The sequence below is a fragment of the Hippopotamus amphibius genome, chromosome 8 (assembly GCF_030028045.1).
Source record: "Hippopotamus amphibius kiboko isolate mHipAmp2 chromosome 8, mHipAmp2.hap2, whole genome shotgun sequence".
Lineage (NCBI taxonomy): Eukaryota > Metazoa > Chordata > Mammalia > Artiodactyla > Hippopotamidae > Hippopotamus > Hippopotamus amphibius.
Window position 1 is genome coordinate 135,081,145 of NC_080193.1, and position 23,616 is coordinate 135,104,760.

Below are 23,616 nucleotides of genomic sequence, written 5' to 3' on the forward strand. Positions count from 1 at the left end.
ATTTGTTAAAGCACCTACTCTGTACAGGCATAACATTGTCTAAAGTTAAAATCAGGGCACAAGCAAGCAAGGGCATCAAGTATTTTTCATAGAACCTGACATTTCATATTTTAAGAAAAATCTTAGTTATTTTCACGAGAAAAATCAGAATTTTGTTGGATTTCTTTACACCTAATTCACAGTTTAGCATTATTTTTAGCTACTTTATGGTGCCAGAGGTAGGTAGTGAGAGCCTTATATACTACAAACTGTACAGCACTAGGAATTCTTAATCTTAAAATAAAGTTTATTAATATCATATACTGAATAGCACTTTAAAGATGTGAAAGAGTAAGAATAGTTACTTATACTGGGAGATGGGTATCACCTACTAAAAACAGTTGAGAAAGATGTGGTTTGATACAATTGTTTCCACAATACTGACTATGCTTTCCAGTTACTCACAGTAGGTTACCCTCAAAGAGTTATGAAGTGAGAGAACAGCATAGACATAGATACACTACCAAATGTAAAATAGATAGCTAGTGGGAAGTTGTTGTATAACAAGGAGTGATCAATTCAATGATGGGTGATGCTTTAGAGGGCCAGGACAGGGAGAGTGGGAGGGAGTCGCAGGAGGGAGGGGATATGGGGATATATGTCTAAGTACAGCTGATTCACTTTGGTGTACCTCAAAAAATGGTACAAGAGTGTAAAGCAATTATATTCTAATAAAGAGCTTAAAAAAAAAAAGAGTTATGACTGTCAAATATCTTCCTAGTATAGGCCTTGCCTTGCCATCAAAACTCCTACCTGGTATATTAGTGACATAGATTTCCAGAGTTTTAGACTTCTGGTACTGATCTTTCATGTTCTCAGTGTCCATATGTGCCCATAGCTATGTTGCATTAGGTGTGACAGTTAACAGCAGAGTTGAATTAGAACCCTGGTTGTTGACTCCCAACCTCTTGTCCTTTACTTATCTGAAATAATTACCAGCATTACAGTCTTGCCAGAGACTGCCCGTGGCCTGCTTTCTTGTGAAGTCTCCCCTTATTCCTTATTGACAAAACCCTGATTTTAGCTGAACGTCATTGTGCTTAGTGTTTCATCATACCTAGACAATGAGCTTCTCTAAACCAGTGGTCATAACTTCTATTTCTTCTGTACTCTTCAGTTTCTCTATGAACATTAGCTTTTCCTCAAAGCCAGGCTTTCATGTTCATTTGTGTAGTAAAATGTGTTCACAATTTTCTTTATGGAAAATGCCTTTAGGGAACATTAAATATTTGCCACAGATATTAATTGATTATGACTAAGAAAAAAGGCTCTTTTCAGTAAGAAGTATAGAGATTTTTCTTTTCTCATGGCATTATGCCATTAAAAAACAAATCTTAAAAAAAAAAAATCTCAAATAGAGAAAGCAATATTTTTTCCTAAGTCATTTTTAATTGCTCCTTCTTTGCATCTTCCCTTTTCTTTGCTTTTTTGGCCTGAATACAGTAGACATTCATTAACCTTTGCTTGTGAACTTTCTGGTTGAAAAAAATAAACTTAATTGTTATATTTATGCTTAAATGTTTTGTTCTCTACCATTCGCCAAAAACATGCTTTCCAAAGTAGATTATCATACATTTCAAAATAATCTTTGCCATTAACAATTCATTTTAAATCTTCATATATTGCTAACAAAAATGTGAATACTTTTAACCTTTTTACCCAAGTATCATATTTAGGTAAATAAAAATAACCCTATTTTATAATGATCAAAATCTGTCTAGCTCAACCTTACTTTCTATTATTCTAACACTCAAAAACAAAATGAAATGAAAATGATAAACATTAGGTTCAACTAGTTCTTTATAATGTGATGGAGAAGTCTGCAAGAAATATATTTACCTTCCAGCCTTTTCAAAGGGGTTTCACTGGGTAAAATAATTAAAAGAATTTCATTAAAAAGGTAGCCAGCCAGTATATCATATGATTATATAGAGTATTATGGTTCATTTTGTTCCATGAAATCTATCGTCCTTAAAATCATGATTTTTATAGAAGCCAGTAGGAAGTGTTTGATATCTAAGGATCAGTAGATACTAACAAGTAGCTGATTTTATAAATCTCTTACCATATTTGTAGACTGAAACAAACAAAACTGATAATGGATAGATTAAAGGCTCCCCCCCAACCCCAATTTCCTGTGTTAACCCTTATTTAATTAAAGGCTTCTCTTTCTAATTTTTTTTAAAGGTAATCATTAGATTGTTGTCCTTTAGTTAATGATGAATTTACTACATTTCAATAAATATGAACCCTCATACCTCTCATCTTACTGTACTATACACAGAATTAGTCAACACTTTCAACAAATGTTTGCTGTTAATAAACTTATGTATAATCACTGTCTTAAGCTCAGAAATACCTTGAGACAAAAATGATTAACTTATATAAAATAACCATGGTTCTCTACTGCAGATGCTATTTTCTAACAGAAATTATCAGTCCCTAAATTTCATTTGTAAAATACAGAGCTTTGGAATACCACTGCTGCAATTTTTCGAAATACCTTGAACAAAATCAGAACTTACAGAACTACTGGGTTTTGGGGTTTTTTTGGTAAGTTTTAAGAGAAAAAAGAAAAATATGATGGAGAAAATATATTTTCCAATGCAAACGTTTTATTAGGAGAGTGATTGAGTACTAATAAATCTACAAATGCAGCATTTCATTTGCTATCGAACACACAAAATAAATATACTAAGCTTAGAAAACTGTAGCAGCAACATTTAAAATCATAATGTAAAATCTCCATGCATTTGGAAAACTGAATACTTAGCTTTATTGGATTGTGAGGGGTAGATGTATTTATTTTTTAAATAGGAAATTGTTTTTCACCTTATATATGTAATACAAGCAAATTTTAGAATATGAAACATGCAAGAACATAGGAAAAAAAAGATCCACTGTACCACCAATCATTACACCCATTATTAAAATTTTGGCACAAAATTATATTTTATAGCTTCTACAAAATTTAGGCCAAAGTTGTTGCACATTACAGTTACTCTAACAAAAATATGTAATCTTTGTTCATTTTCATAGAAAATTATTACATAATTATATACATTTCTAATTAACGACATGCTTATACATGTTGATCCTACAATAAAAAAATATATGATTCTTCAACTATATGCATCTCTAATTAATTGACTAAACATTGTTTTGATTACTTACCTTTAACTGTTGTTCTCTAAAAGTATCCTGGAATGAATTCAACTTACTATTTTTTTAACCAAGAGAAGTGCTCTCAAAATTGCTACTATTTTCCCTTAGCAGTCTGCTGAAATGTTGGCAGCTTAACATAGTCTAGATTTAGTAATTCATCATATTTCCTTGATTGGAATTGATCTCTCAACAACACAGTATGCTTTGGAAAGCACTGATTATGTTTAATAAAAAGTGAATGGATGTCAGAGAACATTCTGCTCTGCCTAATGAGGCTTTATAGACTAAGTCTAATCATCACTGATACAAAACTAAAGTCCTTTATGTATTAAACAGCTTCCTCTCAGAACAAAATTCTATTGAACTCAAAAACCTAAAGTTATCTTTGGCATATTTAAATGAAACAAGTAAGGTTACGATAAGAACCAAAAGATTTAAAAAATGAGAATTTTTAAATAAAATTTTTATTGCCTTCTAATATGTTCTGTGACTTAAAAACTGATCTAGCATATATGGAGTGTAAAATAACAGTGTTTCACTACAATTCTAAGAATCTGGTGACAAATTTAGTCTAAGTTTGAGGTATTTTTTAAGTTTAAAAAAGAAAAGGAAAAAAAGAAAAATCCCAGAACGTATTTCCACAAATAAGTTAAAACTGAGATGAATATATTTTGGCATTTTAGAATTACTAGTAAAGAAACAAGTGGATGTTGACATAACTTGTTCCATAAAAAGTCATGGACAACAATGGAAAATAGGTTACATGATGAATACAAAAAGAACACTTGTCAGAAATCTTGAGTTCAATTATGTCTCTGCCTGGTTGAGGCTGTGTAATCTTGGAAAACTCTCTAAATCTCTGAGCTCTCAAAATGAACCTCTTGTAGAATAAAGAAGGCCTTTTCTACTTCTGTAACTATAAAATTAAAGGGTAAGATAGTATGGAAAAGTCTGCTTATTCACAATAGAAAATATTGTCAGAAAAAAAATTTCTGTGCATTATAATGGGCCAAAAGAGAGAAAAGTTCAATCAAGAAAGAAAATATCAACTTCAGTTGGCTGAGCATTTTATTAACCTTTTGAAACATGCACATGATCTCATTTTAACCTCACCATAATCCTATGAGGCATAAGTAAAATTAGGATTGTCTCTACTCTGCAGATTAAGAAACTGAAGAAAAAGGGGGCGTTATTTTGTTGTTTGAAATCACAAAACTATTTCATGGATTAATAAGAATCTAGGTCTCCTTACTCTGTAAGACCTCTTTCAATGGAGCTAATAGAGTTAAAGGGGATAATAAGCATATGCAGCTGAATCTAAGTAAGGAACAAAGGCAAACCATTAAAGGAAACATACAGGAAATGAGGTTTCCGTGGTGAGTTCTTTGCACTGATTGGTGAGGCTGTCTACTTACTTAACCCTCAAGCTCAAAGGGAGCTGTGGTGGTTTTTTCTGAAATGCGTATAGTTATTTAAGAATTCAATTTCTGCAAAAAGCAGAAATCTCATTCATGTGATATTATGGAATTCCCCCAACCCCATTAAAAATCATCAAACTTGTGACAATGGATCATGTAGTATGGCATAATCAAATGGACAAGATCCTTCCAAGAATGAAGGCATATTTAATTTATCCTCTCTTGGACTGACTTATGTTTTTTCCTATTCAAATTAATTTTTTAAAAACTGTTTACCTTTCAGGGAACTAATGTTTTCCTATATTTCTCATGAACATGCAGATACTTTTATACCTGTATAAACTATAAAATTAATGACAGGAAACATTAATTTCAAACAGGAAAAGGTTTAAGAAATTTGAAAAAAATGTCAAAGCTCCTTGTTACTGAAACATAGTAAATTGAGGCCTTGTGAGTGTTTACCACAAAATTATACGTATAGCTATATGAATTCACTAACAAAAGGCAATGCTCCAGGGTGTAGTGAAATTTACTTCATTTAGGTTATGTTACTACTTTTTGGTTCAAAGACTATACTTTTTAAAAAGTGGATACCTGCGGTCCATCTCTGGCTTCATAGAAGTCACCCACTCTTATTTTTGCACTGAAGCTGAAATTGTCCCTTGAGATAGCCATTATTCCATTTCTGCTGAGATACTGAAAAAATCACATATTTTTCCACTTCAGGTTTTAATAATTACAACCCAGCTTTGATGTACAGCTATCTTCAGGACACTATTGTTTTGCATATTCTATCAAGGGGCTGTGGATTTACAGGAGATCGATTTAGGTTAAGCACATTCATTAGTCCCATAAGAGAGAATATTTTGTATGAAGGAACTTCATCTGAGAAAAGAGTGTACTTTTTTTTCCATAAGCATGCTTAATAGGCACCGAATGTGTCTTATTTGGTGAAAAGTATGTACCTTTATTACTTCAGGGTACTGCCTAAGTTTCTTTCCACATGGAGCATAATATGCTACTTCTCCTTGAAGGCGCCCTCCAAAGTTTCTTATTCTTGTCTCTCTCTGCCAGCTACACATAATAGAAATGAGGGTTATAACATACGTAATTTTAAGAAAGCTTTTAAAAATAAAAGTTAAAAAAAATTTAAGAACACATGCTCTTCAGAAAACATGAAAAATACAAAGAAAACAAATATAAACAGCCAGTCATACAATTCAGACATATTTACTACTAAAATAACTTGGATTTTTTTTTTGCTAAGTATTTCAACCAAAAATTAATCAAAGATTCAACTTATAAATATTAAACTCCATTAAAGTTTTAAGAGATCATAATGGCATTATGTTGGGTATTCGGACACGTTCAGTAACATGTCAGTGCGTACTGATTTTTCACATCTGTAAAGCTTTAAGTGAGAAGAGTAAAGAAAAGCCGGCTCTCTGCTTTTTGGGGATCAGGTACTTGCAGTGTGAAAATTCTCAGTTCTTATTCAACCATTTTAGCCAAACTCTGCTCCCGTCCCTCAGTTTCGCTCACAGTGGCTTTCACCATCCTCGAAGTCTATCTTCACAAAAACCTCTGACGCTCTTAACTGTGTCTCTGCTCTTTGCCAAACGATTTGCTCTTGCGACTTTTTCAGCCATATTCCTACCTGGATGCACGTGATCCCATCCCAGCTCTGTCATACCTAAACCCAGCAGTTAGTCTTAATTTCAGTTTTCTGATGTATCAACTTCAGATATATCAGCTTTGCTCTTCTGCTCTAAGAAATACTATGTAGGCCTATATTTGCTTTTATTAATAGTAGAGAATGAGAAATCAAACATGCATAAATATGTGGGGGGAGGCATAAGGATAAATCTTATTTTGCATACCCATATTCCAAAGGAATACGCAGCTCACGTTCATCTGTTACTCTTCTTCTTTTGGAAGTGCCTTCAAGAAAATTCAGCCCGTTAATACAAAAGATTAGTTTATATACATGAAAATTTTTTGATAGTTTTGAAACTTTTCTTATGTATCTTAATGACTTGAATTTATATATCTTGAATAATATATCTTAATGTCTTGAATTTTTTAGTGTATTTCTGCAACTTGTATATTATTTTTAGATTCTTTTCAACAAAACACATTGTATAAAGTAGAGGGTTTTTTTCCTTTGGTCTGCATAACAGAATAACTAGCATTTCTCTCTAATGAAAAGAAAATGGAAGGTAAAAATATACAGCTTTCCTCTCATCTTGTCATTAATGAAATGGCTAAAGAAGTAGGAGGAAAATAGCAGATAGAGATTTCAGAAAACTATGTACAGTTATTTTCTTTGAAAGTATGAGTTTTATGATGCTGAAAAATTTCAACAGCTGGATCATATATTTAAAAATAATATAACTTCTATATCCATATAAATTTATAGTCAAAAACTTTTAATTAATCTAAAGTACAAAGAATAGGATTATGTTTACACAGAAAAATTTTCATAGACAATGATCAAGCTTCACCAATACAAATGCATACATCTTAAATTAGTAGGATATCATATTGGTTTGTGGCAAATGAAAGCAAAACCAGAAATTTTCAAGAAAAGAATGAAATATGTAAAACAATATAATATTTTACTATACACATCTATATTTTCTTAGCTATTGAATGAGAATAGAGATTAATTTGGGAGTATTAATGTAAAACCTTTTAATGAGGACCTCTAAAAGTTTATAAAAGGTCAAGTAGGAAAAAAAGATATGGCATGTTAATGGGGTAACAATGCTAGCCACTGATACAGATGATACGGGCTACGTGTTGGGCAGATATGCAATTGTATCTTAAGTAACCAAGCGAGCTCACTTTTATAAATTATAAGAAAAGTCCAACTGTCAGTCAAATTCTAAATTCTAGAAGAGTAAACTAAACACAAAAACAGGAACATTTTCAAACTCAAGAGCTGCCATCAATCAGGTTCTTAAATTGGAAGCACAGAGAATAGAAATGGTAATGAGTCATATCCTTTGAAAATACACACTGACCTTTCTCAGCCAACCTAAAATCTAGCCCTTGCTTCCAATGATATCATCCCCAGAACACTGTATAAATAAGAACTCTTGTTATGGTTTGACTTCTACTTCACAATAATAAAAATAAAGTGTAGGTACCAGAGTGTGGACTTGAAGTAAGTGTGGAAGAAGGTGTGCCAAGAAAAGCAGGTGACTGGGATTCAGAACATAAGGCAGCAGGAGCAGAGCCTGGGGCTTTTGCTATGTGGAGGTTACGAGGTGTTGAGTGAGCTGTGAGACTGATGGAAGGGCTTTTGACAGAGGAAGTTGTTTTATTCAGTTTCATTGAAGTTTTCTCTCCTTCAGTATCACTATCTGATTCATCTTGGTCTTTATCACCATCATCATCTTCTTCTGATCCTTCTGTATCTGATTCTGAATTACTATCTGATTCTGGGAAGTAAAAGAAGCATTTGTATATTATAACTAGATAATCACCAACAGTTTGCAGTTTGCATCTAAATGGAATAGTTCAGGAATCAGCATCTGTGACTGAGAACTCAAATGAGCAATTTTCCTGAAGAATAAATGTAAAAATTACTATCTTAAAAGCTATTTGAGTACAATATGTGTAGGCCATAAATCCTCAAATTCTTTATTAAAAGTAACTGTTTTACTCAAATCATAAAACTTGAATCATAAAACAGTTCTTCTCACATGACACTATTCACATGATGAGTTTCCACTTAGTGGTTTCAAAATCACTTTTGATTTAATAAAGGAGCTACATAAAGCATAGAAGAAACAGAATTGATAATTTAAATTAATAGATTCCAATAGCTTAAGTACACTAGGTTCAGTATGAGCAAGAGAACTCTGGAACTACCATTATCCTTTCTGCTGGACTTTGAGGCAAAAGAAAACAATTTTGAGGGGGAGATGCTTGGCTTTGGGGGTTGCAGTTATTCTATTTAGCTGCAAGATTTCATCAAGCTTCTCAGGCTTCACAAAAGACTAGGATTACAGAAATAACTGTAGGGAATAATTTAATGATTTAATAATTTAAATTTGTGCTAGCAATATAGTCCTATAAATGCTTCAAAATCTATTTCTGGATTAAACTTCATAACACAGGACTGATACTTGGACTGTATCTAAATGGTTCCCAGAACAATAGCTTCTGTGGAATTGTTTTGTGTAGTACTAGCTGTCTACACTGAAGTTCAATATGAAAATTATCTTTGAAATTTATTAATATTGATATTCATTACCAATCATGCAAAGTTGTTTATGGGAACCCTAAGAAAACAACATTATCAGGAAAAGCTGTCCTTACCCTGAGCAAGTAGATTGTTTTTACCTTTATAAGGCACTTTTTAAGTTCTATCATTGACTATATTTTCCTATTCATGTTGGTAGATAGAAAATTTGTAATTGGATTTGTGGATGACCAGGAACAAACCCAAGAACTTTTATAATTTGTACTTCATCTTTGTATTTAAATTTTAAGCTATCTTATATTTTATGTTTTCAATCTTCTGTGGAACATGAAGGAGAGTTAAGAGGGAATAAGACAAAAAGAAATTTTAAAAAACCTGGAAAGTGAATCAAAATAAAATCAGGGACTACTCTGTGTGTTATTAAATAAATTCTGTGCTGTTAACAAATATTCATAGAGATTTAGGTTTTTGGTATTTTCTGAATGAGTGACTACAGTTTCACCTTTCTTCAAAATAACTAGTGACACAATTTAACAAGTAGCAGAAGAGATGAAAAAGAAAGAACAAAAGAGTGGTCATGAATTAAATGAAAATTAAGCAAGTTCCTGATTTTTTTAAATTCATGAATAATTTATGTTCACTTTAAAGTTATTTGTTTAATGTTAAATGAATAACAAAGCTGAGAACTTAGGATTTCCAATTTCAACTATTCCTATATTTTACAACTCATTATAGAAAGGTGTATAGCTATGTGAAACACAGGGAATGACAATGATGTTAAGTCTGTGAATTAAGAACCTCTTTAAAATACTTTGGTTCACATAGCATTTAGAGAAATACTTTAAACTTAAAAATAGAAAATAACCTGATTGGCTGTCATCAGACTCATCGTCTTCATCATCTTCCTCGTCTTCTTCCTCGTCATCTTCCTCTTCATCCTCATTTGAATCTTCAGAATCTTTGCTACTAGGAATGTCTGAATCTGTTCCTCTGAATTGTTCCACTAAAGATTTTGCCGGATGAGCGTGACGCTGTGTTTTTACTGTGTTTGCATTATTGCTAACCACTTTTTCCTTCCCTTGACTATGCAGTATGGGCGAGGCAGAGGGCATGACAGTTGTCTGATTGCCAGAGGTTCTTCTTCCACTTGTACTCAGATTTACTGGTGAGGAAAAGGGGCTGCTACTTGCAGTAGCAACATTTTCATTAATCTTACTCTGCATTTTCGTTTTGGTAGTAAGTGCCAGAGGAGCTTCTTGAATGACACTCTGGATAACTCCATTTGGTTGGTGATTACCTAAAAGTGCATTTGTCAAGAATGGATTAGGGTGGTTGTTTTCTAATGTTTGTTTTGGGTGTGCTGGTGAACTAGAGGTTGCTTTTGGATTTGACAAAGCTGCAATAACCTTCTTCAAGCTCTTAGATGACTCCTGTTTCTTTAACTGAGCTGGGAATGTCTGTTTATATTGTTCCTGTTGAAACATAAGTTAAAAAACAAAACAATAATGTACCATAAGAACAAAGATTACTTTTATTTGCCTTCCGTATCTGACAACAGCTACTCATATACATATTTAAATCATGATATACAAGTGCTATAAAAGTAGTGGCATTAATGACGAGTTGGTTGCTGAACCTTGCTAGACATAATATACTTAAAAGTTCAATTAGTCTTTCCCCCTCAAAATATATGTCTCCTGACTGCCCCTCTCTTATTACTATAGCTCCCATTTTTCTCAATAACCCAAACTTGAAACTCTATAAACCTCTTTTACTTTTCTTTTTTCCAAGTCAGCCATATTACTATGTGTTTTGGATCCTTTCATTGAAATATTGCTCAAATTTAAATTATACTATCACTTCTTCCTACCCAAGTCCCAATATACGCTATATGCCAATGCCAGTTTTCTCGTAATATAAGCTGTATTTTATTATATTAGTTCTTTGGTCAAAAACTTTAGTGCCTCTTTCCCATCACTGCCAATTTTATAAACCCTAAATACTTAAATCTGATACTCAAATTACTTTTTACTATCTTTGTAGTCCAACTGGACTACTTGCCATGACCTGTGCATGTCATACTTTCACGACTTCCACATTTTGCTATAACCATTTTCTCTGTATGAAATATCTTCCTCTAATAAATTTCAAGCTGATGAAGTCTTATTCATTGTTCAAAATCCACCCCAAGAAGCTTTCCATGTTTGTCCCAGCCAAACGCACACATTGCCCCTCTCCTTGAGCTCCTTTATACCCCCTTATATTCTATTTGTGTTACCTACAGTAATCATGATTTGAAGTTAGAGGGAAGGCTGGCTCAACATTCTGTGGGATCTACTTTTCAATGCCTTCAGCACATTAGCATTGGAAAGAGTTTAGAAAACAGTTTAGAAAAATTATACTTTTCTTGGGAAAAATTAATTTGTAAACCATTAAGCTATAAAATTTATACCTGCAAACGAGAAACAAAAAATTATTTGCCCATCAGAATCTTCATGAAAAGAATAACATCATATGAATTTCATTAAATTTGTATAATTAGAATATTAAAAAAAACAAACAAGTAGAATGATTAAAATATCAAGTTAATAGAAATAGAGTTGAAATTTGAAAGGTAAAATTCTGGAATGAAAATGGTTGCCTTGATAGTAAAATCAGCAGTACTGTCAGAATTGGACCTGGGCTCTTAACACTCAAGTCAACAAAGACTTGTGGTGGATTATTTCACACGTATAAATGCAGATGGAATGCCACATAGAATGACATTAAATATTTTAATGCACCAGTACTAAAAAGCAGTAAGCACTTCCCATATAAACTTCTTTATCTTATTTATCTTCATTGTATTTGTTTAGAAAATTAAGTTAATTCTTTGTAAACAAAGACTGTCACATATTTGTATTGATATATAAGGCAATGCCTCACAAAGAGAAAGTGTTTAATTGCTATTTATTCAGTTAATAAAATATGGATATTATACTACATAATTGTGTTTACCTCTTTAAAAGAACTTTATAGCCAAATTTTTACATAAAATACTTTAATATACTTAATTTTACTTAATATTTATATGATATATAAATATGATGGAAGGTTTTTGAAAATAACCAAAGATTATTTTATCCCAAGACTAGTATCAGTCACTCTTTTACAGCAAACATGCTATCCTTTTTGATATTAGGGGTGTACATAAACTAGAAGGGGAGAAAAAAGAGACCTGAATAGTAGCAAATGTCTTGCTACTTTAAGATATCCCCTTGGGTGACAGGAGTATTGGAAGAGAGATTTGAAGCTTTGTCCTACCTCCAAGCTCTTGCTCCCCTAGTTCTTACCTGTGTCTCTGTAGACCACAAAAAATCCTCTAGGCCAAACTTGCTAAAGATTTTTCACTCCTGGTCTTTACATACAATAATGTATATTGATTTAAATTAAACGTGTACAGTGCAAGGCTATGAAAGGATCCAATGATTAAATAACACTGAAGAAATCAGACTAGTCTGGGAGGCAGGTACACAGCAGGAAGCATGAAACAATTGAGACTATCATAAATCAAGCAATATTCTATGTTAGACTGTTGCATAAAGAAAGAGCTGATGTGAGAGAAGTATTTCTAAAAATACCCTTTAACTCAATACTAGATACCAATAAAAAGTAGATAAAGTCATTTGGAGTTGAGTCTTCTGTGAATGTCCATTCACATAAAATATTTCCTATTAACAACCATTATCATTTCAGAAACACCAAATTATTTCATCTTAATCATGGACTTTGAAATCAGAATGATCTTGGTTTAAAACCTGTCTTCTCTTAACTTGTTATATGATGTTGAGAAGTGACAACCTAGTTTCTGAGCCTTAGTTTCTTTACCTCACACAATTTTGTAAGGATTACATAAGATCAGATGTGTAGAAAGCCTAGCTTGGCTACATTTATTAAGCAAGTGTTTAATAAATGACTTTCTAATAGGCAGTCATATGAAAATCTTTAAATAAGAATTTGAGACTGAAAAAATTAAGAAAACTTTCATAATGCAAATAACGATGTGGCTCTGTAAATTCATTCATCTTAAAGGGGAATATATAGTAATGAAAAATTAAAATAACCCAAACAACGTAATTTTTAATTTGCTTAATTTCTCAAGAAGAGTCAATAATGTGACGCCAATAACAATAATTCCTTATAATTGACCAGCTCATTACAAGCCATCACATGTGTGATATTACGATACCACTGGCCATTCCATTTACATCAGTGGTTCTCAAAACTGGCTGCACACTTGAGTCACTTGGCAAGATTTTTAGACACGCAATACCTCAGGCTCAACACAAGAGATCCTGATTTTACATTGTTCTGAGGTGGTTAGTTCATTTTTAAAGTTTCCCAGGTGATTCTAATGTACACTTAGGCTTGAGATTTAGCTTCTCAAAAGAGCCTGATTTGTTCAAGTCATTTTTCTTTGACCTTGTTCTTAAATTCTTCACTGTAAAATAAGAGTCAGTGGACAAGGACATTGTGACTTTTTTGAGAAAGAAAGGCAGCATATCACAGTGATTAAAAACAAGGATTTTAGTACCACACTGCCTAGGTTTGAATTCTAGCTCCATCACCAACTAGCACTGTGATCTTGGGAGAGTTATTTAAGTCTTATGAATCTCAATTTGATCATCTGAAAATGGAAATAAAATTATTAGTGACACACAGATGTTAGTATCCAATGAGTAAATGTATGTTCAGCTCTTAAAACAATGAAAGGCTGGCAAAACAGTAAGTGCTCTACAAGTCTTTTCCATGCCTAGTGATGATTTTTATAACCAAAAGACAGGGCATTGTGTTCAAACAATATTTTTTCTCTAGTCTGGGTGAGTTCTAGAATAAAAAGCACTGATCATTTAATTACTAGAATTCTTCTGGACATATGACTGTAGTATGTCAATACAAACATAATTCTCCCCTTACTGCTAAATCATTAAACCTGGGGGAAAAAAATGACAAGACTGTGTTGCCAAAAATACATTAAGCAGGTATGTATGTAAATATAAAATCAGAGAAATTTAGTTTTCTGATGTGCATATTCTATTCCTGGTGATTAAAAAAGTATAGCAATAAGAGCAGAATTCAGTTTAAACTTGTATATTGTTAGACTATATAAAAGCCTTTTTTCTAATAATAAAATTCTTCTATAAATAATTTTTAACTCACCCGTTTGGAACGCAATTCACTGGTCAAAGGACTAGATTCTTCAGAGGTATTTTTATTCCCTGCTTTAAGTACATCAGGAGAAGGAACTATGAGTTTCATGTAAGTTTCCTTTTTGGCTTGATTTACCAAAGATAAAGGTTTCACATTGGACACCAATCCCGTAGACTGTATTACACTTGTGTGTTTGTTCACAGATTCCTCCTTTGCCTGAGAGCTTTGGAAAATAAATGGAAGCTGCTGTGACAAAACCTGAGGCTGCTTCTGCTGGGATTGGAATGATGAGTGAGTCTGGGATTCAGACACAAGAGGTAATGGCTGGTGTATTCTTTTTTCCTGGGCTTTTTCAGTTGCTTTCTGTCCTTCTGCTTTTGGGTCTGAAACACCATGTAATAGCACCTGTAAATACAAATTAAAAGGCAGCTTCTTAACATCTATTAAAACAAAGAACATCAAGCAGAAAAACATGGAGGAAAAATAAAAGGGTACTTTAAAAAAGTGTTCCTAATGACTTATGATAGATCTATAAAGCTCTCTAAAAAATCCACAAGATGTCCCTTTAAAAATGTTTCTCCATCTCCTCTTTTTTCTTATGCAAAAGGAAGAACTAAAGGCAATGATTAACTTTAAACTTTAGAGACTTTGAGAGTTAAGATAAACCAGTTAATTCCTAAACATGAATAATGTGTAGATAACTACTACTGAAACTATTTGTACCTACCTGGGTGTTACTTTTATGTTGTGCTTCACTCTCTGAATCAGAATCATCATCTTCACTTCCTTCAATACTCTGATCTTCTTCATCCTCCTCTAGATCATCTGAGTCACTGCTGCTAATGCCGTCACTTGATGTGTCTGATGATGTGCCCGAATCACTATCACTGTTGCTAGAACTTTCCATAGCTTTCTTCCTTGGTTTCTGGATAAACACAACATTTTTAACAAGATCTTTATTTTTGGAAAAAATTCAAGTTTCAGTAAGGGGTATGCTCTTTTAATTTTTAAATAACATTTTCAATCTCAAAATGACATTTTCGAAAAAAGTAAAAAGTCACATTTTAAGGATAATTATTCAACAAACTGAATAAAGTAACTTATATGACAGGAATTCGCCAGTAAAAAGTATAAGCTCAATAAACTATATAATACTGCATAGCTCAATAAGCTATATAATATATTCTATATAGAATATTGAAAATATCAATATAGTGTGTGTATATATGTATATATATACACATATATACACACTCACAGGACTGCCACGCTTCAAAATGTATGACAGATTAAAAAGAGCCATTTACAAAATAATAATTCTAATTATGATAAGAGTTACATACATTGATGTTCTACATCTAGCTTTGGTCTTTCTTTGTGCAAATAGTGAGTCAATAGACAAACATACCTTTCTAGGCGCTGGACTACAGTGAAGTCTAAGATGAGTCTCTGCCTTTAAGAAACTTACATTCTAGTGGTGGTGGTGGTGGTGGTAGACTAGTCAGATGATTAATTTAAAACCAAATAATTGCATATAGTAAACAGTACTGTAGAGAAGATAATATAGGTAGAAAAAGGCTTAAGGGGCTGCTTTAGTTAGGGTCAAGGAATTAAAGTCTTAAAAATTTTTCCACATCAGAAAAAACAGAAAAATATGATAAAGAAGGATATTAACTTCTGGAACATTTAATATCCTACAGGACAAAGAAAATCCAAAGCTGGAAAGGGACATTTTCATAAAAGGAAAGTTTTGTGTTTAAAGAACAAACAATGATAGTGGATAAAAAGAGGATATATAATGAGATGAATTATAACTAATAACTACATAACAATGGAAAAGTTAAAATTCTGCCACTAGGAAGATAAAGAGGAGAAATGTCAAAACGACAGAGCAACAAGATTGAGTACAATCCAAAGTTAATTAGGAACATTTCTATAGAGTTTGCTGGCAGATAAAATAGAGAACAAGATACAGAAAAAATCAGCAATAAATTATAAAAGCAATGAATTACAAAAGTTATGACCTTAATAGAAATACAGCCATTCATAACTACTGGGTTTGGGGAATAAAAGACAATAACACATCTCTACAACAGGATGCTAGGTTGAAGTCGTAGTTACAGGTTGCAGATCTATACTCCTTCCTGTCTGTCTTCTGAAATTTGATTTAAATTGCATAAAATACATGAATGAGGAGAGTCACTCCTGGTATATTCTGCTTGCCATGGTACTGTGTTAACTGCTTCAAACTAGCAACTATAAGGCTTCCTCCACGGACATACCCTCCAAGAAGCTAACAGTTCCATCATTCCCTGAGCTATCTTTGTCCCTCACAGTAAAGCAGAAAGTGAACTGGAATAAGGGAAATCACAGGATGAGAAAGACCAAGGCAGAAATTAAAGGGAAGTAATAGTAACATAATAATATTAACCCTATCATTTATTTGGCAGAGAAACATCTTCTTCTTTGCAACCAAAATCTGTTGTGAGTTTCTTAGCATGTATAGCAAGACTATGAAAATCATAAAGAATCTAAACTGAAGTTATCACTTACGGTTTTAGTAGAGGCTAACTAAGGAAGGGAATGAGAGAGCTACGGTGATTTGGCAGAAAAAAATAAACTATTTCAATGTCCAAGTAATCTGTGTAGTTTTTATTTAAAGATAGCATGACAGATGGGTCTTATATTCCTCAAGAGTGGGTCTAGAGGTGCAGTTTCTAGAGCTTTAGGGAGCATAATATTCACTTGCAGAACTTGCCGAAACCAGCAGATTCCTGGGTCCCAATTCCGAACAAGACACGGGGATCTGTATGAACAAGCCCTTAATGTGATTCTGATGCAGGTGGTCTTTGCAGAACATACTCGGACACTGTGCAAAGAATTTGTGTTTTATAAGGTAACAAATATAGTCTCCGTGTTTAAAAAAAAAAGACACGAGTAGACAAGTCCACATATCAGAGAAAAAGAGAAAAATGAGTTTCAATATCACCAATTTCATCTCCTTAATCCCTATTAATGTGTGTGTGGGGGGAGTGTGTGGTTCTTTTGCATTCTCACAATTAGGTAGTATGTCTTTCTTCTGTCATTTAAACATTTTAAAAATGAGTCTTCTTAGGTTCATAAAAAAATGATCAAAGGAGAGTTTATTAATTCCCCCCACTCCCAACCAATCTAGGAAAGCTTTTCAGAACCCTCTCCCCGAACTTTCATTTCACTGTATATTTATTTCTTTCAATAGCAAAACAAATACATATTCAAGGCTATTATGTACCAGGCATAGTTGCTATAGTCTCTGGGGACACAAGGGTGTGACAAACAGACAGCAACTCTGCTCTCATGGGAACAGGGAGAAGAGAATCAACAAACAACACATTAAATGAGGGTTTCTAGTGATAAACACCATGGGGAAAGCAGGAGAACTGGATAGACAGTGTGTGCTGGGGCGGGACGAAGATCCAGATGTGGTTGTCAGGTAAGACTCTTCTGAGCTGAGACCTACATGGAGAGCAAGAGCCAGTCACAGAAGATAAAAGAGCCTGTCAAGACAGGGGAAATAGCACAGGCAAAAGTCATGAGCTGGAAACAGGTCTGACGTGTTCAAAGAATAGAAAAGTCAGCTAGACCTGCTACAGCACAGAAACCAGGGAGAGAACCATAGGAAATAAGGCTGGACGGACTGGCAGGGTCTTTTAGGCCATGGCAAGGATTTTATTCTGAGTGGGATAGGAAATTATTAGAGAGAGTGATAACATATGATACTTTAAAACGATAAAAAATCACTTAGGTTTTAAAAGACTGTTATGGCTGCTGTGCTAATAGTAACTTGTATGGCAGCAGGAATGGAATTTAACCTTGAATTGCCTAATTTTTTTCCTCAACAGGCTGTATGTTTGTATATTTTAGTTTGCATTGACTTACTTTGTTTAATTTAAAATACCTGTATTTATTCTAAACATACATCTAGATTATGTGAGGGAATTAGATTTAATCAATGATTTTCAATGAGTACTACTGAGATAAGTAACCCTGCCCGGCCCCGCTGAAGGGATTATCAAAATTAGATGAAAAACATTTTTCAAACTACACATGAAAAGGGCTGATGAAACAGTTTTTAAAAAAGTTTTTAAAACTGAAAACCACTGGGTAAAAAAACATAGGATTTTCTTCTTCAGTTTCAACTCCCTTCATCTTCATTGTACTTGAACAACCTACTAACACAAATTCATCCCAGACCATGTATTATCCAAAGGTACTCTTCTGAAACCTTAAGTTCTGGTATCCTCACATTGCTAGTCAATCTCTCTCTAGTGTTATTCTATGTATATGTAAATAGACATCCCGATGGTACCTGGAATTTCTTTCTTTATATCATTAAAGAGGTACCTCTGTAAGTTTCTAATACCTGCTCCTGGAAATAATTTCTACTTTAACAGCACCGATTTTGTTTAGGAACGTCAATATAGATTCCTTACTAGGGCCAAGGACAGGATCTGTTTCATATCCATTCCTCCAAAGTCTTGCCTTGTATACTGTGGAGGCACTAGAGATACTAGATTTTACTAGATTTAGCATTACTTCTGAGAGGTAGGATAGTGTAAGGTTTAAAAACATGTGTTAGAAATACATATAGATACAAATATATCCCATGATACACAACGTCTAGGACCTGCTTCGAAATACCATGGAAGCAAGGAATGGGTGGTATTTTCAGTCAGCGTCCGGCGTGCAGAGAAGCTGGAAGCAGCGCAGAGATAAGCCTTTGGACCTCACGCTAATGGGAATGCCCTTGAAACAAATCATAAGGGAAAAGAGTAAAGAGCAGTTGAAGAGCAACAGGTGGAAAGTATGACCCTAAAACCTGTGTCCCTGGAAGGAAACAACCAAGAGTCTTTGATCGCATTTGCTCAAGTGCCCAGTGGGGTGGCTTGAAGAGGAAAGTAAATGTTCGTCTTGAGGCCTAAACAGAGTCCTGTTGAGTTTTTGTGATGGGTATCATTAGGCTTTGTGGCTTCACCAGATGACCTTCCCCCAGACCCTCATATATCTTGCTATGTTCTGGAAAACATTTATCTTCTGTTGAGAGGGAACTGAAAGATCTAGAGGAAATATTTCTGTAAAATATGCTGGGCAAAAGGAAAGAAACCTTTATTGGTTTAGCTGATCCTGGAAAATATATGGAGCTTGATGCTGTCATGAGAAAAGACAAAGAAAAATTTGATAAAATAGTTCCTCAGGGTTAAAAATTGGAGCCTGCGAGGCATGTTGTTCAGATTCAAAGTTCCTATCAGTGCTATCTACAATCAGTGGCTACGCATATCTTGCTCTTGCTACGGTGTGTCAGAAGCTTCTCAATCCCTTTATACTACATCTGAGGTAATGGAGAAAGTGATGTTACAAGATCACAAACTCCTGACTCTCTTCACCCAGAAAAATCAGGCTCTGAAAGTGGTCTTTTTTAAATGTAGACAAAAAGACATTGCTCTAGTGATTATCTTTGTTTCCAAATGATGCTAAGGCCTTAACTCAGAATAAACCAAGACTTTTCTCTCAAGAAGAAATTACAGATGGGAGCAGATCAAATTCACTCATTCAGGTGCACTTACTAGAAATTCTGGGTATAATGTGTTAGTTCACGTAGCTGGAGGTATCTCAGCTTACTTTGTTGGATGAATGAAAACTGGACACAGTGGTGGACTATATTTAATAAAGAGGAAATGTCACAGCTTCTCTGGCATGATGTGGAAGAGGAAATCCAAAGGCTTAGAGTGACCAGAATACTGGAGTGAATTTACCACAGCAATCTGCACACCCACCCTACTCCTGATGTTGCTTCTATGGCAGGCATGGTCTGGTCGGGAGGCAGAAACCACACTAGCAGTTTGAACAGGGAAATTTTATCATAAAGAAGTAATAACTAGTAATAGAATATGAACTACTAAGAGGGAAAGATACCTCTAAAGAATACTGGAAGAGCAGACGTGGGGAATAGCCACTTCCTTGTAGGGCTGAGGTAGAGTACTAAAATAAACTTGGAAGAGGGTCTCTCTCTTCCAACCCTTCGTTCACTCAAGGTTGAACTTCAGATTTTGTTGGAAAGAATATGGCTATTGCCCACTGGATGACAGAGAAGCTCACTGTGGTATCAGAGGTCAAGGTTGGTACACAGGAAATACCACCTGCTGGAGTGCCAGAAAAACTTGCTGGGAATCTGCTAGCAAGGGTGACAGTAAAATTAGCTAGACAACCAACCATCCCAGGAAAATTCACTAATAAGCTGCCTGCTGGAATGTCAGTGAAACTCACTAGATGGTATATGCTACTGGGTCTCCTGAACACAACTGGCTGAACAGCTGCCAGCTGGTGAGGAAGCCACCCACTGGCAGTCACAGCATAAGCCCAAGAAGAAAACGCTTGAACCAGGATCAGAAGTCCTTTTCTCTTCCAGTGTTTCTCCAAGACCCTCTACTGACAAGGTCTAACACAGTGCCAACTGGCAAAGGAGAAAAGGAGAATTCAGAGCTGACAAGCATTAAATTGATACCCTGCACAGCTGGGGTTATGATGAAATAAAATTGGCCATGAGATGGTAACTACTGAAACTGAATAATGGTACACAGGATTATTGTGCTATTCTGTCTACTGTGTACATTTGAAATTTTCCATAATGAAAGGTTTTTTGTTTTTGTTTTCCTAAAGCATGGGCTCTGGAGTCAACCTGCCTGACTTCAAATCCTGACCACTTAATGGCCAACTATTTGGGGGCACTTTTTCCCAATTCATAGTAATAGTACTTACCTCATTAGGGGTACAGGGAAGATTGAAGTACATATTATATGCAAAGCAATTACAGCAGAATTGGTATGTGTTAAGTTCTCAATAAATCTTACCTATGATTACTATTTGTATTATTTATCCTGGTGCTGGCAGTTTTAAATTTTTAGGTGCACAATACTAAAACCACCCCATAAAAATAAGTATCTATAAAAACAGGACTTGATAATTCGTAACAAGTGACTCCATAGACTTGCGTGCTTGCTCTTTAGAACACTTACATAGATCTGTTATATGTCTGTCCCTCAAAGAACACCTTACCTTATCTTTGATTTTGTCAGCTCTAGCCTCCAAAGACTGGGTTTTGTTTTGTTCCTGATTACATTTTCGATTTCCTCCACCTGAGCTTACACTTTTAGCTTGTCCCACAGAACTCGAAGCAGTAGTGGATAGTACACATGTGTTGATACCAGATACAGACGATGTACTGTTTCCATTTATTGACCCATTTACACCTTGAAAGTAAAAATAAATATGTTTATACAAGAGAATGTTATTCAGCGATAAAAAGGAATAACGTAATGACATGCTACAATGTGGATGACTTCTGAAAACATTATGCTAAGTGAAAGAAGCCAGACACAAATTGTACGACCCCATCTATATGAGATACAACAGGTAAATCTATAGAGATAGAGTGCAAGCTAGTGCTTGCCAGGGACTGGGAGAGGGAAGAACAGGGAGAAACTGGTTAACGGATATGAAGTTTCCTTTTGGGGCGATGAAAATGTTTTGAAACTAGAGAAGAGGTAGTTGTTACACAACACTCCGAATGCACTACATGTCGCTGAACTGTTTACTTTAAAATGTTTAATTTTACATTTATGTGAATTTCACTTCAATTAAAAAACGTTTAGAAAGATAATTAAATGTAAGTATTCCCCCTTTCAGAGCAAACTCCCCACTTACTTAAGTGAAAAGAAAGATAATAATAAACCATGTGAAATGCTATTATAATTTGCAAATGTATTCTAACAACAGTTATCAACTATGAAATATTAATGATAATTTAAAAGAAAAAAGGTATACTAACACATTATTAGTTTTAATTAATTTAATACTTAATTACAGAAGTAATATATTTTATTGAATTACATAAAGGAGGTAATGAGATACAGAAGAAAAAGCAGCGGAGTTGGCAGTTAGAAAACCTGGGTTAAATTCTGCTATGCAATGTTAACATGTGAACAGCATGTCCTTGAATAAGTTATTTAACCTTGGCTGCAAAACGAGAATGCTTCCAATCTCAAAGAGTTATTATAAGGATTAAACAAGGCAATTTGAAAGTGTCTAGGACAATGCCCCATAATTGTTACTAAATCTGAACTCTACTGAAAACAGGTATTGAAATGGAGGCTTTGTAGTACTTCACTTAAGGTAACATGGATACCTTTTTCAGGACCATTTCGATTACTTTTTCCCAAAGTCCTTGAATGGAATGAAGAAGAATCATGATTCTGGGCTGGAGGAGCAAACAGTGGTGGAATTCCCAGTAATGGTGGAAAGAAGGCTGCCCCTGCACGTGTATGAACATCTGTTGTTCGCCACCATTCTGCACCTCAAAGCCAAACACCAAATAAGCACAAGTATTTGAATTAACTTTCTAGTTAATTTAACAGTGTTTTTTATATTACACTCCTGAAAATAATTTCAAGTTTCATCTTGGAACAGAATCACTGAATTACACATTTCTGAACATCTTTCTAATTATAAGACAGCTGATTAGAAGTTATACACTCATCATTCTGCTCGTTAAGACAGTATCCAAGGATCTTCACTTAGCAGATCCCTTGAGTTCAAATTTATGAAGAACAAAGGTAGTCTATGGTTTTAAAAATAAAATGGAAAACTCGAAATATTAAAGAACTATTTGATTCTTTGATGACTTACATCATAATTTTTCTAAATTAGTAAAGAAACAGAATATTTAAGACTATTTTAATCTATTTTAAGACCTTAGAATTTAAGATTACCATCCATCTACAACCTATGTTAAGAATTTCCTTAAATTACACACAATATAAATCTAGCTTTGATAAATCAGGTGGTTTAAACAATAATACAAAGACCACTGTAATCCAGCATAACTCAAATGCATTTATGGAAGAAAACATCCTATACTCAAACAAAACAATAGAGATAGCAAAATCAGAAAGTCTTTGTTTTTTTGTCTAAGAAATGAAAAGTGCTTCAAAGAAGACTTCCAAAACAAGTTAAGTCACATTAAAATATAAAAGATTTATAAAGTTTCTACCCTTAAAGTTAATGAAGACACCCTGAATTTTATTTATACTTCCTCTCATAAATTACAGATGAGAATGTTGTTTCATCAATGTAAAATGACTAAATGAGAGAAAATCATCAAATACAATTTAGATATTCAAACAGTGGTTTTTAGTTAAAGCTTTTAGAAAATGATAGAAGCCAAATTTTATAGAATACATTATTGAGGGAAGGGTGAAGATTAAGAAGAAATTGAAATAATTCAGAAGACAGTCTTGAACTGCCCCACCTAAAATCTCAGAAAGAATGCTTCCCAATTGGCTAACCAGCTAGATTACCAAACTGGTTATTACCTTTCAGGCTAATCTTCCAAGAGATGTGGTATATTTTTCACTGACTTGATAACCACAAAAAAATTAGAGGAAAAACCCCAATAATATAATATGGGAAAAATTCAATATTGTCAGTGTACTATATTACATGATCTTTAAAGCTTTTCTAGGAATATCTCTTCATCAAAAATAGTATGTAAAGTGA

General features: G+C 33.9%; 1 protein-coding gene across 25 annotated transcripts in view; it reads right to left on the reverse strand.

Moving 5' to 3' along the window:
- BAZ2B (bromodomain adjacent to zinc finger domain 2B) overlaps positions 1-23,616 on the reverse strand; it is a 365,031-nt gene that overhangs the window by 82,694 nt on the left and 258,721 nt on the right. For 15 of the 25 annotated variants that reach the window (XR_009055068.1, XM_057745064.1, XM_057745056.1 and 12 more), the window contains 9 exons: positions 22,247-22,414; positions 21,118-21,311; positions 14,753-14,950; positions 14,035-14,430; positions 9,701-10,307; positions 7,775-8,068; positions 6,503-6,563; positions 5,588-5,696; positions 5,217-5,318 (listed from right to left, as the gene is read on the reverse strand). Coding sequence is in view for 24 of the 25 variants with exons in the window: in XM_057745064.1 (XP_057601047.1) it covers positions 5,217-5,318; positions 5,588-5,696; positions 6,503-6,563; positions 7,775-8,068; positions 9,701-10,307; positions 14,035-14,430; positions 14,753-14,950; positions 21,118-21,311; positions 22,247-22,414 (2,129 nt within the window). In the remaining variant the exon portion in view is untranslated. The remainder of the gene's footprint in view (positions 1-5,216; positions 5,319-5,587; positions 5,697-6,502; positions 6,564-7,774; positions 8,069-9,700; positions 10,308-14,034; positions 14,431-14,752; positions 14,951-21,117; positions 21,312-22,246; positions 22,415-23,616) is intronic. The other 10 variants (XM_057745068.1, XM_057745071.1, XM_057745076.1 and 7 more) reach the window with 6 other exon arrangements.